At 36.9% G+C, this 16564-nt stretch overlaps 1 protein-coding gene across 2 annotated transcripts in view; it reads right to left on the bottom strand.

Moving 5' to 3' along the window:
- The window catches only part of aig1 (androgen-induced 1 (H. sapiens)), a 46287-nt gene extending 45713 nt beyond the window's left edge, over positions 1-574 (bottom strand). The window contains exon 1 of one of the 2 annotated variants that reach the window (XM_007245466.4): positions 248-574. In XM_007245466.4, the coding sequence (XP_007245528.1) occupies positions 248-388 (141 nt within the window). In that variant the 5' untranslated portion in view covers positions 389-574. The remainder of the gene's footprint in view (positions 1-247) is intronic. The other variant, XM_007245465.4, reaches the window with a different exon arrangement.
- Positions 575-16564: the final 15990 nt, after the last annotated feature.

The raw sequence follows: 16564 nt of genomic DNA, 5'->3' as shown, positions 1-16564 counted from the left end.
TGGGCCGGTTGGAGTAGAGCTGAGGCAGGTGATCTGTCCTCCTGATCTCCCCTGATTCTGCTCTGGATCACTGGGTGCAGGAGGGGGTCTGTAGTGGCTCAGTGAGGGGGATCAGCTGAGTGTCAGCTCGAGCCGGCTGTGTGTGTGCGTGTGTGTGTGTGAGTGAGAGAGGCGTCTGCCCCGGTGGGTGATCATCATCATCAATCAGGCTGGAGGAGAAGCTTCTCAGATAAGCAGCACCACTTACCAAGTCTATGAAGGTGAGGAACTTCCAGCTGCCTCCGTATGTCTGGTGCGCCGGCATGTCTATGGCTTTGTAGTTGCAGATGATGGAGAAGTAGGATAGGAGGATCGCGACTCTCAGGATCTGGGAAGGGATGAGCGCCATCTTCCCCAGCGCCGCCTGTCCGTCCCACTATAATAATAATAATAATAATAATAATAATAATATCCTGTGGACGCGCCGCGCCTGGAAGAGGAGGAGGAGGATGGGGTCGCAGTTCAACGAGATGCTGGAGGAGGTGATGGCGTAAAAGATGCGCGCGGCGGAGAGGGGGAGGGAGGGAGGATGTTGCTAATAGTAACGGTGAAGCTGACGCTGCCTGTAATCTCGCGATATTTGCACGGTTGCGCTTTGTGCGGTTGTCCATAGATGCCCGTATTTAATAATACAACACACAGGGTCTCTTTTTCATAAAACATATAACACTGTGCCTAACAGCACACGACACCAGTATACATTTAACAAACAAAACAATATTTCAAACACATATTAACATATTACCATAAACAAGAAAAGAACTGTTCGAACACAGAAAATACTGTTCAGTAAAACATATGGGGTTTTATTTAGGCATGTATAAAATACTAGAGATCCAGATTTGAGTAAAACAAAGTGATTTTATTGGAAGTTAAAGTGTTCTTTAAGCTCCACACTTAAGTACTAAAGTATTCAATTTTTTTGTAGATATGTATGGCAAGTAGTTCATTGTAAAATGTAATACTAAAGTACTAAAAGTAAAAGTACATTAATGTGTTATTTAGTTATTACAGAAAGCAGTACAATGTTAATTATATTTTTTATAGCAGAGTTAAAGTATTAAACTCATCAAACATGTAGTGAAGTAAAAGTGGAGGATAGAAATATATATATTCCAGTAGATTCAGACACATCATTTTAGTACTTAAGTACAGTAGTGAAGTACAATAATATTCCAGTAGATACAGAAACAGCATTTTAATACTTAAGTACAGTAGTAAAGTAAAATAATTCTCCAGTAGATACAGATACAGCATTTTAGTACTTAAGTACAGAATACATCTCTAGTTCTTATCCTGGATACATTATTGCTAAAAGTAAGAAATGACTGCTTATAACTGCTTTTACTCACACCCAATAAAACCAGTTTTCTCTATTTCCAGAAATTCACTGTAAGGAACATATTTGACCCTTTTTTCTCTCTGGAAAATAAAAAAAAATGTTCTGTATAAGAACAGAAGTCAGAGACATTTATTTATTCCCAGTCAAACAGACATGTTATTTTTAGCAGCTAACAAGAAATGAGACAGAAGCTTCAGTGTATAACCATTTAAATTGTCCACCTTTACATTATTACAGTGTTCATTCTGTGCAGACTGTAGACCCCTATACAACAGAAATCTGCAGAGAATTGTCCACACATACAAAGTCCTTAAAAATTGGAGCATTTTCTGCTTCTCTGCTTCCAAAGTAATCCCAAACACGTGATGATAAGATCTGACTCTGATACAAACATCTTGATATTCTAAGCAGTGTGCCTGGGTCATTATCTTGATGTAGATTTTTTCTTATGGTTTCGGCCAATAAAAGTTTGCTTAAATTCAGCGTAACCTTCATGATGTCTTTATTAAAAAGCTCCAGATGTTTTTATACGTTCAAACTTGCACTAATCTCACACCTAGCTTGAGGTATGTTTGTAGACATGGTTCTGTTACCTACAAAAAAAGATTTCCAAATGATACATATGCGTCATATTCCATACTGCAGATGAGCAGCATCAGAATGTAAATGTTCTTCTTTTTTCAGATTTAAAGTGTGAAGCTTGATTTTTTTTCAAAGATGAAAGCGCTATTCATCTAGTGGAGCCGGTCTGATGCTGATCATGGTTGTCAGGAGTCTGTTACCTTTAAATAATTTTCAGTTTAAGAAACTCCATCTGCAAGTGAATGACCTTCTATGGATGATCTCCCCATCTTTCCAATATTTCCTAAAAATAAACACATTTAAATAAATGACAGGTGTTCTCCGTACATTTTGCTGTCTTCATATTTGTTTACTAAAGGTGCATTTGTTATCTGAAAAAAGATAAGTATAGCTACAGTTATACAGACATGACACAGAAAATGCACCACAGAACGAATCTATTTTAAGTGGTTGTGTGAAGAGTAGAGACATTTTACTGTTCACCATGAAGAGTTTTAGAAAATAATGAATATTTTATTGCAAATAATAAATAAATAAAACAACCCAAGAATTCCTTTTGTTAAGAGAGGTCAAGGTCCAAGGTTAGGTTTAGAAAAACATAAAAGATTTCCACATTCTTAGATCTGTCTGGTGTCCACTTTTCCTTTTGAACCACCCTGAAATGCATGTGGCTGTGAATGTCTTACAACATGTATCAGATGGAAGACTACAAAATTAAAAGGATGACTTCAATGACCTTCAAAATGAAAAGGACCCTGGATGCATTTCCAAAAAGTGCACAATCCAAGACAAGCTTACTGACATGATCACACTTCACACACATCTTTTACTGTTGCTTTAATAAATACACTGATAAATCAAAGACACTGAGAAGTGGCAATGGCAGATAAGCATCAAAGATACACTGTTATTCCACCATCTCTTCAAAACAGCAAAGCACATGATGCACCTTAGTATAACTCATCAGAGACATTCTCCAGTTTTCTTCACTGTGATTTCGAAGCATGGCAGGAATGTAATCCATAATTGTCCATTTGAGTGCATCACTTTCTGGAAGATGTCAGGCAGTGGTGGGCTAAACTCTGCCCCCTGTTATAATCTGCACTGCACCATGATAAGGGTGCCAAGAGGTTTATGCTCTGGAAAATCCTTTCCCACCGACAAACAGTTCTCCGTCCCTGCGATTAAGTGGCTAGAGAAGTGAGGATTACAGGGTTCTGACCTGTGCTCCACTAAGTCAGTGATGGATGACCAGTATAACTCCATAATGACCATAATGTACACATCAGTTCTCAGAATTACATCTCTCACATTTTTGTAAATAATTAATTATATCTTTTTATGAGACAGCACAGAAGATATGACATATTAATACAAATGTTAAGTAATCAGTGTACAACTAGTGTGAATTTGCTTTTCCTGACTTAACACACAGCTATTAATGTCTAAACCACTGGCAACAAACTGAGTACAAAGTGTCAATTGCCAAATTTTGCCCAATTAGCCATTTTTCCTTTCCAGTGTCATATGACTTGTTAATGATGCAAGGTATCAGGTGTGAACGCGGAGCAGGGCAGTTAAATTTGGTGTTTTCACTCTCTCATATTCTCTCGTACTGGTGACTGGAATTTCAACATGGCACCTTATGGCAAAGAACTCTGGCAAAGAAAAATGTGTTGCTCTACATAAAGATGGCCTAGCATGCATCAAGCTGTGCGATGCGCAAATGACCATAGATCGCTAAATAGGGCCCCAAGTATAGCTTTGCATTGTGTAATTCATATGTACAGGAAGGTACAGATGATTTTTTTATCAATATCATGTTTGTGTGGTCCTACATAGAAGACATTGAAACAAACAAAACAAATCTGAAGTGAAACTCTAACTTACTATGAAATGTCATTGGCTTTGCTCCTGGAGGGCCATTATTCAGTACAGTTTAGTCATTTTCCTTGCTAAATCTGGTAACTGATAAGCAAGGAAATGATTAACTGGACATTAACCGATACACATCATATAATGTGTGTAAGCAAATAGTATGACAAAACATAGAAAACTAAATCAAAACCTTTGCCAACTGTTTTTTTATGCTGTCTATTAGATTGACAGTTTTACTGTAAGAAACACGGCCCTGCAGAAATGTCTGCACTCTCAATGTTTACTGTTACAACACTTACAGGTTAGTACTAAACTGTTTTTTTTTTAACATTTACTGCATTAAGGTTTGTGACCCTAATTTACCTAATTGATGAGCCAACATACTAGTTGAATTAACAGCTTCCGTTTAATCAGTATTATGCATCTAGACTGTTTCATTAGCAAAGTCTGTCTGCCAAATAGCTTCCCAATTCATTAAAAACAAATATATTACCTGGTCTGTATCTTAGATAGTTAAGATATGTAAACATTGGAATAGGTTTGCTGAGACTATATGTGTAAATGTAATTCATTTTCAAATGTTTAAAACTTGGGGTTTGTTTAACTTGACCCAGGTATCATGTGAAGCAATCGAAAATGCAAAGGAAACATAAGACCTGCTTACTGCTGCGTAGGCCCTTCAGCCACTGTGGGTTTTTGCTGGGGTCTGCCAGAGTGCAGGGGCACTCTGCAGCTTGTGGTTAGCTGTGGGGAGCTGTGTAAGACTTTCCAGAATTGTGAGTGCAGCACTTGATGTAATACACACACTGAAAGCTTAATGCAAACTCATCTACATATATTTTTTTTTAAAGAGAATTGGAGTCCTTCTTTTAGGGTTCAAAAGGTGACGTGTGTCATAACATTAAATAGAAATAATCCTTAGAAGTAAAATAAATCCTTACAGTTGGGCAAAATTCTTATTATTTTATTAAAGAGTTAATTAATAAAATTAATTAATTAAGAGTTCTTATATTCAGTGCTGTCAGACACTATATAGTTACTATAGACCTTTCTCTTGTTTCCGGGGTCTACATTTCCAGTCTAGACACTTCTGTGTAAACTCACTTCTGTTTGGAGCGTTTATTCTTTTTGCCATAGCGCAAGTGACCAGTTTGTGTTTTTGCAGCGTACCACTGTGCTCTAATTCCAAACAAAAACAGCCTTATTTAAGTTAAATCCAATAAATCCATGCTTCTTTTAAATAGCCATTAAAGGCTCTCGGGCTTTACAGTCATAACGTTTGCTTTTGGGTTTGTGGGTCACAAACACTAGACACCCTGTCCTTCACCTTAGGTAAACCTTATCGCTTTGTTAAATTAGGATAAGATAAATAGTATGTTTCTTGCTGAGATGAGCAATCAGAAAGATGCATGGTGGAGTATATAAAACTCAACAGAGCATCAGGTTTTAATAATAACTAGTAAATATATTTGGGGAAATTTAAATGGTTTAGTGAACTTGTGTGGTTCCTCGCTTTTCTATAAAGACTGGTGTTATAGCCGGTTGTGCTACCCTGTCCAATTGTGCTACCTTAGTGTATATTTCAATGTAAAAATAAGCACTCTATTAGAAATATGCTTCCAACATGATATTTGGATAAGCTAGCTTATTAAGTCACTGTATCAAAAAGTAAAGTTAAGGTAATCAGACGTGATTCAATTTCAATACTCATTCGGCCTGGCCATTTCCTTCAGCTAAATCATTATACCATAATAATTAATAGTAACTCTAATAGTTCAAATTCGTGTTATATTTTTTATATGAAATGAAAGCTCTAGTGAAAATCTTACCCATCCTACATCACTCAGAGAATTAATGCAACATTACTAATTTACGAATCCAATCATCACCTTTTACCTGTCTTTAAATGAACATGACTTTCCCCCACTTTTATTCTTCTAGGATGGTCCTGTCAGAACTGTCAGGACTGTCATTTGGACAGCTCTTCGACTGTTCTTTTGTTCTAGGTTTAGACTGGCCATAACTTTCTAGAAGGATATTTCTAAAAAATATATATTTTTATTATCTTTATATTTAAATATTTTCTTTTATCCAGACAATGTTGAATTAAAGAATGACATCAAAGAATGAATATACAATAATTGTATTGTTTTAATTTTGGTAGAATACATTTTCAATATAAGCTGCAATAATATGTTTCCTTTTTAAAGTCATGTGAAATATCTTAATGATCAAAGTTAGTCTACAGTGTTTTTGAACTTTTTAAATCTATATTTTAAAATAAGGCTACATTTCACTTTTATGCCCATATGTCTTCCTATTCTAGGTGCAGATAGGAGTTTGATGTAAGCTCCCTTATAATAGCTTTGCGCAAGTTGTTTTCATCTGAAGTGTCCACGTTACATTTGCATTAAAGCACACTGGACTATATGAAGGCATGTCTCCTGAAGGCATGTGCCGAACAGTGTGGGAAAGGCCAAGCTAATCCTTTGGCCCCACTGGCATCCTCACATGGAGCTGTGTCCAAATCCCTCCCCTACAGTTGAGATAATGTGCCCTCACAAGCCACAGCATGCAAGTCCTGCGCACTGGTGCATCACTTCCAGCCTGCCTAAAAATAGCCTCTGTGAGCCTCTTTAAGGGACCGTCCAATGGGTGCTGGGGTTTTGGTCTGTTTAGAAAACATCAAAGTCTGGATAATCAGTTTGATGAGGAAGGAATGATCGTGAACATCTGGCCGCTTTCTCGTCCAGCGCTTACCTTTGTCACAATGTCCCCTCACAGTAAGCTCACTGCTCTAATCCAGATGGATAATGAGAAAAAATATATTAATTTATGGCAATTGCCTTCAGATTTTGTCTAAGTTACATAACCAACACAAGTGATTTAAAATTAAGTGATGAGACAGGCGACTTATTGGTGTAGGTGAAGATACACAGCGGCGATGCACCGTGCTAGCCTTTAATGTGCTGAGAAAAGTGGAAAGACTTGTTTGTAATGTTTGGGTATTGTTCATGGGGTTCTGTTCTGTACATATACAGGTAATCTGAGTTTTGCATCAGTCACATGAAGGCACAAAAAAGCCATATGGAAATATAGCCCTATCTGAAGCCCGTGTGATGATTTGGGTGTATTTTGCTAAATATAAGTCATTTTGCAGGATCTGCCACAGTTTTTAGTCAGTTTGCAATAGGACATATCAGACACTTTATTATTTATTATTATTATTATTATTATTATTATTATTATTATTATTATTATTATTATTATTGTTATTATTATTACTAGCTTTACATGTTAACTGCTAAACACCACTACAGTGCTGTTCAGTCCTTTCATCTTGCAACAGAATATTTCACAGCCATTCTTTCCTTCACAAGGTGAGCTTTAGACTATTACATCAATCTGAAAAAAGCTCTTTTTCACTGCATCAGGCATGTTGTGAGTGGACCTCAATTGCACACTCTTACAGTGACCCTACTGGGACATAACATGTTCCATGCCACTTACGAAAGGAAGGTATAGAATATTATCAGAACTGCATGAAGGATTATAGCAACTTAGCTATACCTAATCACTACCAGAGATCCTTTGTACCAATGAAGTGAAATTTATGGGTGAAATTTGGTTGTTTTGTTTGTAATATGCCATGAGTGACCAAAGATGAGATTCCACATAATGGATAATAATCCAACATCAACAAATGAATTCTTTTTTATTCTATTCTATTACAATTTTGAGCAATAATACACTATAGGGAGCGATATATAGTGTAATATTCAACACCCTACAATGTTCGTAATAGCAATTTTCATAAAAATACCAAACAGATAAAAGTTATAATATTAATATAAATATAAAGTAATAGCTATTCTCCACAGATGACAGATGCCATACAGCACTTTTATACATTAGTATGTGTGTTAGTTTGGAAATCAGATGTTATATATATATATATATATATATATATATATATATATATATATATATATATATATATATATATATATATATATATATAATTTTTTTTAATGTACTTTCTGCTGGATCACAGAAAGTCTGTTCTATTCTATTCTATACCTTAGCCAGAACTACAATAAAGTTCAAGTAAAGAAATTACATATAGGCTCCAGCTGTTTGCGTTTTTATTGTGTGTACACATGGCATGGAATGCAGAACGGTAGAGTACCAGTTTTTTATTTATTTGATGCTTGCAAATACATTTTACAGTGAGAGTTACCCAGGCTAAAAAACAAGAAAATAAACAAGAAGATAAGAAATCTTCATCTCTTCTACCAATTTAGAATAGGTAACATACACAACACATGTTTCATTGTGTGATTTCTTGCTGTTCTGTGTAGTAGTCAAAAACTAAAGATGGCATGTCTGACAAACAACCCATTATTGGATGCAGATATTTTTATATATTCAGGTTGAAAAGGCTCAAACAATACAGAACCACATTTAATACATTTTTGCATGTGTCAATTTACTAGATCTTTTTAATGAATGTTACAAGCTGCCCCTATTCCTGTCACTGTTAATATCAGCTGTGGGCTAAGTTATAAAAGTTGCTCACACATTCTTTACTGCTGAATTGTTCATAAATGCCAATAACTGACTATGTTTTGTTTTCCTTCCAAAAAATATTTAATTTAAAGTGCTGTGTAGTTCAGGACTAGGCTTAATCCCTGCCTAGGGAACTCTCCCAAGGTATTTAAATTGTAATGGTAAGTATTTAAAATGAATGCTGTGTAGTGAAGTTTATGTACAGACCCTTGCAGTTTGCAGGATCAATATGTACCATTTATATTGTTAAAGACATTGAAAGTTCATAAACAGTCTGGCAAAACTAAAATGTAAAAGCAGCTGACCTCTGCACAGTTTTTTTTTTCTTGTATAAATTGAGGTGTACACTTTACGTCGTACGTAGGACATGTCATCTTGGACAGATCTTGGTAGGTTAGGTAGATATTTAAGATTGGTAAATTCATAAATATTTATTCTGATACTGAGCAGAAGATGTCTAACCCAGGCTCAGCATGTGAGTTATGAGCTGTGGGTACTGCTCTAGTTAATACAATATCAGTCATAGCAGCAGTTTAAATGTTTGCTATATACAACCTATTGATTAATAATACAAAGAATTTGTCTATGAAAGATTACACACAAAGATGTAAATCCAAACAAAGCATGCATTGCAGATACACTTCAGATGCAAAAAGATGTAGCAGAGGTACAAGGCATCTTTCACTCATTGTTTTTACTTCAATCCTTGAATCAAATCAAACAAACCAAGTTTATTTGTATAGCCCTTTTTACAACAGATGCCACAAAGCAGAAGAGTTAGAGAACATATGCAAAATAGAACGTCTCTTTTTTGTTAATCAAGCAGGTACTGGTCATCCCCAGAAATGCACCCTTTAGAGCTGACAATAACTACAAACAAGCTGTATCTTCCTTTGCCAAAAATAAATAAATAAATAAAATGTGAATTAGGAGGATGTGTTGACCAGTAAAGGTTCAGAAAAGAGAAAAGGGTAAAAACTTGGATATGCTTAGAGAATTTGGACAGATCAGGTTGCAAAAAACTTTACCAAGTGTTGATGTTTTAAAGCTCTCTGTCTTAAATTTTAAAGCGTTTTCTACAGAAACACAACATTGAGGGCTGGTAACTGGAGGCCTTTAATCTCCTGGAAATTTCAGAAACTCTTCCTGGACATGAGCCTTCTGTGTGCAAAGGACTACCGGTGTCATATTGAGGCAACGGAAGCAAAACCTGCTGCACAGGGCACAGCTGTGTTTGAGAAAACTGTTAATGTTGAAACTAAAAATTATTCATTTATATAAATGCATTAAATTGAATTATAAATAAGTATTGTATATCTATGTTGATGTTGCAGTGTCACTATCCAGCCACCAGGGGTCACTGCTTTAGAATTTGCTCTGCATGTCTAAACTAGAGAACTGTGGAAGTGTAGTACATCTTCTTCATCAGTTCTTTCACAACTCTTCTTTTGGGACATTTATTATATCATATTTAGGGCAGCCAATTAAATTCATCATCCCACACAACACAAAAACACCTGTCTCTGAAGCCTCACTGAAAATAAAACAACAATGCTAGATGTGGTGACTATATCTGAGGTCTGTACTCACACTTCGTACAGGGTTTCTTTACTGGTAAATATCGGCCTTTCCAAAGCGGCGGCACTTTAAAGGCTAAGTGTACTCTGAGACTGAAGGCGTGTTTTCTCATCATCTCTCGGTCAGGATTTCTTTACAGAGCTGTAAAGCAGTCAGTTTTACAGCCAGGCCGCAGCTGATGAAAGGAGAGGATTCACCGACCCGCCTTATTGCTGAGACACAACTGACCTTTGTCAGGTGTAACATGCAGTTATGTAATTTTCTGGCAGTGAAGCGAGAAGAGAGGAGAAAGCTGGGATTCCTGAGAATGACGCAGTGCTGAGTGTGAGCTTAATCAGAGGGATCTGAGCACCGCACAATAGCGGCGGATTACCGCGGGTGAAAAAACAGAAATATTACTGGGTGTGGAGAAAAGGAGCGGCTCCCAGTGAGTAAGAGTTGCGCTGGCAAGCTGTCTGCTGTCAAGGCTGTATTGTGTTGTTTCTACTGGAAACACTGATACAGCCCAGGGCCATACGTGTGTATGCTTGTTTTTGTATATTATTAGGACAGATGTGTTGAATATGTGGTATAAGCAGCAGAGCAAGCCTACAATGACAAGACCAACGAAAGATATATGATTTCATTTATAACCCATGAAGGGCAGCTCCCTTTTTTCTTGGGTTGTGATACTAAGGTGTTTAAAAACTCATGCAGCACTGCAGTGCTGACAGTGACCCACCACCTGAGTAATAGTTGCTCCGTGGTGGTCCTGGGGTCCACAGGGGCCCACTGAAGAACAGGGTAAAAAGAGGTTAAATCTGGAGGTTAAATCTTAGAAGGTTAAATCTGTCAAGTTATCTATATGTTCTTAGATTTTTTATTTATCGTTTTAACGTTGCAGCAATGTCACTTGTCACTCTGTCAGTGGCTAATTTTTAGTTTTGGAAATGTAACACATTTCCATAGTAATAGGTTATGTGAGACATTCTCTAAAATCCTTGTGATGCAAATCACACGTTTTCAAAACATACCTAAAACATTATTTCTGTAACATTACAGGTTAACCTTGCTGCAACTTTTTAAAAACATTCCTAAGTGTTCTATAAATGTTCTCTGATAGCTGATTTAATGTACAATAGGTGTAGAAACAAGGACATGGTAATCATATTCTGTGAAAGTGAAAGTAGACAATAGCTGCATTTTCCATACTGTTCCAACTTTTTCAGAATTAAGGTTGTATCTAATCAATCCTTGATTAAAATAAATCGGTGAGCTTCTGGTGGAACTGGACAAATCCATAGAGTGTCTGGACAAACAACACACTTTGACTACTGCATTTAGTGTTATTTATTTTTACTCAAAAGTCTAAACTGTCAAACAAAGGCAAATGTATAACTGAAATAACAAATAAAGAATTTGGTTGCACAGTACTAGCTTTTTTTTTAGCTTTATGTATGACCTAGTTATGAAATTGTGTAAAATAAACCTTATTATATTTATATATTTGTATTATATGAATGCTACACATTTGTTTGGTAGTGTGGAAAGTTGTGGAATATTCATTGTGTTTTTTTAGTCTGGGCTTGCCTTGTCATCTTTCTGTGGAAAAATATCTGATTCCAGATAAACCTGCAACCTTCTCCTAAATCCACTCTGTAGGCTATCTTCAGAGAAAGGAACTTGTTAGTACATGAACAGGTAGAACAGCCTACCCATGTGTCATATGATATTATTTGTGATTGAACAAGCTGACTGTTTATTGAAAAAAAAAAGACAGACAATGGGGTGCATAGTTCAATTCTATTAATTATTTCTCAATTATAGCTCATTCAGACACTCTGTAATGTGCCATTAGTTTAAAAATAATTTAATGTAATCGTGTATTCACTTTGGAATAGTTGTAACCCATAACTATTTGACCACAAAAATATGAAAATGTGGTTAAGAAACTGTTGGTCTTTTATTCTCTAAAAAATTCAAATTCTAGTCCCAGAGGGGTTAAATTTTAGGGCCTTTTAAACTGGAGAGAAATGTAATTATAATGGTGAATATCTGACTTGTGAGTTTACAGTGTATCACAAAAGTGAGTACACCCCTCAGATTTCTGCAAATATTTAAGTAAACCTTTTTATTCTTCCCTCAAAACTCAACATACAGCCATTATTGTCTAAACCACCGGCAACAAAAGTGAGTACATCCCTAAGATACTACACACTTAAATGTCCAAATTAAGCACTGCTTGTCATTTTCCCTCCGAAATGTCATGTGATTCGTTAGTGTTACTAGGTCTCAGGTGTGCACAGGGAGCAGGTGTGTTCAGGTTTATAGTACAGCACTAACACTCTCATACTGGTCACTAAGAGTTCCAACATGGCACCTCATGGCAAAGAACTCTCTGAGGATCTTAAAAGATGAATTGTTGCACAACATAAAAATGGCCAAGGCTACAAGAAGATTACCAACACCCTGAAACTGAGCTGCAACACAATGGCCAAGATCATCCAGTGTTCTAAAAGAGCAGGGTCCACTCAGAACAGACCTTGCGTTGGTCGTCCAAAGAACCTAAGTGCACATGCTCAGTGTCACATCCAAATGCTTGAAAGATAGGCACAGGAGTGCTGTCATCATTGCTGCAGAGATTGAAGAGGTGGGGGTCAGCCCGTCAGTGCTCAGACCATACGCTGCACACTACATCAAATCGGTCTGATTGGCTGTCACTCCAGAAGGGAGCCTCTTCTGAATTCCATAAACAAGAAAGCACACAAACAGTTTGCTGAAGACATGTAAACAAGAACATGGACTACTAGAACCATGTCCTATGGTTTGATGAGAAGGAGATTAATTTGTTAGGTTCAGGTGGTCTTAAGCATGTGTGTCGGCAATCAGGTGAGGAGTACAAAGATAAGTGTGTCATGCCTACAGTCAAGCATGTTTGGTGGGAATGCCATGGTCTGGAGCTGCATGAGTGCAGCAGGTGTTGGGGAGTTACATTTCATTGAGGAACAAATGAACTCTAGTATGTACTGTGAAATACTGAAAGCCCAAAGCATCAGCAGAATCTTATTGTCAAAAGGCATCAGTCTGAAGAAAGGTAAAATATTAATAATTTTCAAGGCATTAGATGTACCATGGAACACAGTGAAGACATCATCACTAAGAGGAGAAAATAAAAGACAACAATGAGAATAGTTAGAAAAGTATGAAAAGAAAAGAAGACAACTGGTCAGGGAAGCTACCAAAAGGCCCACAGCAACATTAAAGGATGGCAGGTACTGGCTGTGTATGTGACAAAACAAATCCTGTATTTTTCATATGTCTGGGCTATGGCGTAGGGAGGCAAGACAACAGTCTCTTTTTACAAAGAAAAACATCCAAGCTAAAGTGTGCAAAAACTCATTTGAACTCTACTAAAAGCCTGTGGAAACGTGTTACATTCTAATTAAACCAAGGTAGAATTTTTGGCCATCATTCCAAAGATATATTGCCACAAAAACAACACTGCACATCAACAAAAAAACAGCACACCCACTGTGAAGCAGGGTGGTGGCAGCATCATGCTGTGGTGCTGTTTTTTCTCAGCTGATTCTTAGTCAAGGTAGAGGGAATTATGGACAGCTGCAAATGCCAGTCGTTGTTGGCACAAAACCTTCAGGTTGCTGCTAGAAAGCTGAAGAGGAAGAGGAATTTTCAGCACGTCAATGACCCAAATATTACATCTAAATCAACCAAAGATTGGTTTCAACAAAAGAAAATTAAAGCGGAATGACTCAACCAGATCTACAACTGATTGAAGATCTGTGATGTGATCTAAAGAGGGTTGGACACAGGACATGGCCCACATTCTGACAGATTTAAAGCATTTTCAAAAGAAGAGTGGGCAAATATTGCTAAGGCGAGATGAGCGATGCTAACAGGCTCCTACTTAAAATCTTCCGTGATAACATCAAAAGATGCTTCAACATAGTATTAGTTTAAGGGTCTGCACACTTATGCAATCATGAAATGTGTAAGTGTACACACAAAATACTTCCCCCTAAAGATTTCCATTTGTTTTTTTAACTGAGATGTACAGGTTATGGGTCACATTATACATGAAAATAAGTTCTAAATTTTTTTATTTTGGTCTATTTTATTTTTTTTACATCACTAAATCTGGCATTTTAACAGCATATGTGCTCCCCTAAGAAAAGGAGTCTCCCATTCGGAAGGCAGCACCCTTACCTTACCTGAATTCAGAAGGCAATGGGACATGTATTATTCTTAATGAACAGAGCTTAGAGTTAAGGGCTCTAAGATAACGGTAGCTAATGGTAGCTTAGAGCCCTAGTAGATTTACCAGTTTAGATAAAAAGCCAGCGGAATTACAAACGTTGGTAGCATGCTAACCTAACCCTGCTGGCGTGCTAGCAGTGACAGTCAGTTGTACATTGTAAATAGTTGAACTGTTATTTAATGTGTAATAATTTCTCCATGTAGCGCTGTTACTTATTCAGATTATTTTGTCCTTAGGGATGAACGCGATTACCGGGCCCGGGAAAGGGCTCGTATAATCTGTTTCTTATTTTCCATTTTTTCAATACATAAAACAACAGGCATAAAACATGAAACAGTGGAGAAAAGTTAAATGCAAATGGTAGAGACTCCATCCTTCTTTCTCTTTCATCCTTCTGGTTCTTTTTTCAATACATTGTAGCTGTATGTATAGCATCCTCAATTAACATATTTAACAACAAGGTTACCTTATTTTATCTCTTTGTAAATTTGTGAAATTACTTGCACTGTTTGCTGCTGCTGTAAATGTAATTTTTTCTTTGAATTTAATAAATTGTTCTTTTATTGTCACTATGCTTACTGTAGTAAATAAATGTCACACTTGCGCTTTACACACGAGACTCGCCCGTACACACAAGGTTTTGTTTTTTGTTTTTAATCGATTGACACTAATTTAAATACATTAGGCATGGTGATTCAGAAACAGAAATAACTGAGTTAATAATGTACATTTTAATTAATATTGTTCTTTGAACAAAATAACTGTCAACTCATATCCTTGTCCAACTAAAACTAGCTGCAATTACAGATGGTATGATATGGTTTCACACATCTAAATACTTAATAATGGCGATCGCTCATCAAATGGTAAACCAGCAAAGCCACACAATGTGCAGCATGATGGCAGCAATCGTCAGTGTCAGTGTAATGCTGGTGATTAATTGAGAATGTAGCTTGGCTCGATGGGAATACCCTAAGGTGTCCTTGAGAAAATGCATGCCGCCACTCGTACCAGAACACCTCATCCAGCTGTCTGTGCCAGAGAAAGAAGATAACCGATGAGATGGATGCTGTTGAAACATGCCCTTTGGGTCAAGAGCAGACATTTCCCTGTTGTTCTGCTCTCAAGGGATAGCACAGTGAGCTGTGAAATTGTCCCGGCTCCCAACTCTTATGCTGCCGTTGATTTATGTGGGTGCACTATCTCTCAGTGTCTCTCTTGTTCTAGCAATTGCATTTTATTTCTTAAGGGATGCCCTTGCCAAAATTTAGAGCAACAGAGAAAGAGAGAGAGAGAGAGAGAGAGAGAGAGAGAGAGAGAGAGAGAGAGAGAGAGTGTGTGTGTGCAAGAAAGTGCAGGGGGTTCCTAGGTCAAAGCTGATGTGATCATGGACACAAACATACACACACACACACACACACACACACACACACTCGCACAAACAAACAAGATTTTATTGAGAAGTTTGGTCAGTGGCCCTATCCCACCTCCTGTGTAAGCAGCACTCACTGCTGTCTTTGCTGTCTTTTAGAATAAGAATTTATTTAAAATATTTATTTGAGTAAATATCCACAACTAGCCACCAGTGGTTATGTATCTAAATACAATGTATGATTATGTATAAGTAGCCCCCTTTGCAGTGATTAAAAATGTTCATACAATATTCATACAGAGTGAGGAAAAGTAAATGTGAAATGCTCAAAATTAGACAATATATGTTGATTTAGACCAGACACCCTGAAAGGCCTTGTTAATGTTAGGTGAATCAAGTGGGCTGGGAGAAGGGAAAGCCATATCTGTTCAGGGCAGCTGTTTTAAGCTAATGAACACTCAAAATAAGGTTTATGTACAGTGCTAATACCAAGTAATGTTTTTTTTTAATAAATGATAGATGGAAATAATGTATGTTTAAGCTTTTTGTCATTATATAATTTAAAACTGATGCATGTTATGTTTAAAAACACATTCTAGAACTGGTGTACAGGAAGAAGAAATGAGCGTGTTAAAAGTTGGGCATGGCAAAAGGTAATGGTGAAAATAAGGGTAAATAAATGTATTGCTCTTGGACAAGACTGCCATGAGGTACACATTACACATGCTAGTGAACTGAAGCACTAGTGTGAACAAGTCAGCCTAGCAGGTGAAGCTAATGCCTCACAGTGCTTTACATCAGATATCTAAAATAGTCCACAAGGATAACAGTAGCTTACAGAAGCAGGTACATCTTTTTACAGATTTTTATAAATCAATATCACAAACAGATTCAGAGCCCCATTCAAACCAGAAGTCTAAATTTGACATTTTAAACATTAACATAACAA

The sequence above is a fragment of the Astyanax mexicanus genome, chromosome 1 (genome assembly GCF_023375975.1).
Source record: "Astyanax mexicanus isolate ESR-SI-001 chromosome 1, AstMex3_surface, whole genome shotgun sequence".
Classification (NCBI taxonomy): domain Eukaryota; kingdom Metazoa; phylum Chordata; class Actinopteri; order Characiformes; family Acestrorhamphidae; genus Astyanax; species Astyanax mexicanus.
The sequence above is the reverse complement of the archived record's forward strand: the minus strand, read 5'-3'. Positions and strand labels throughout refer to the sequence as shown.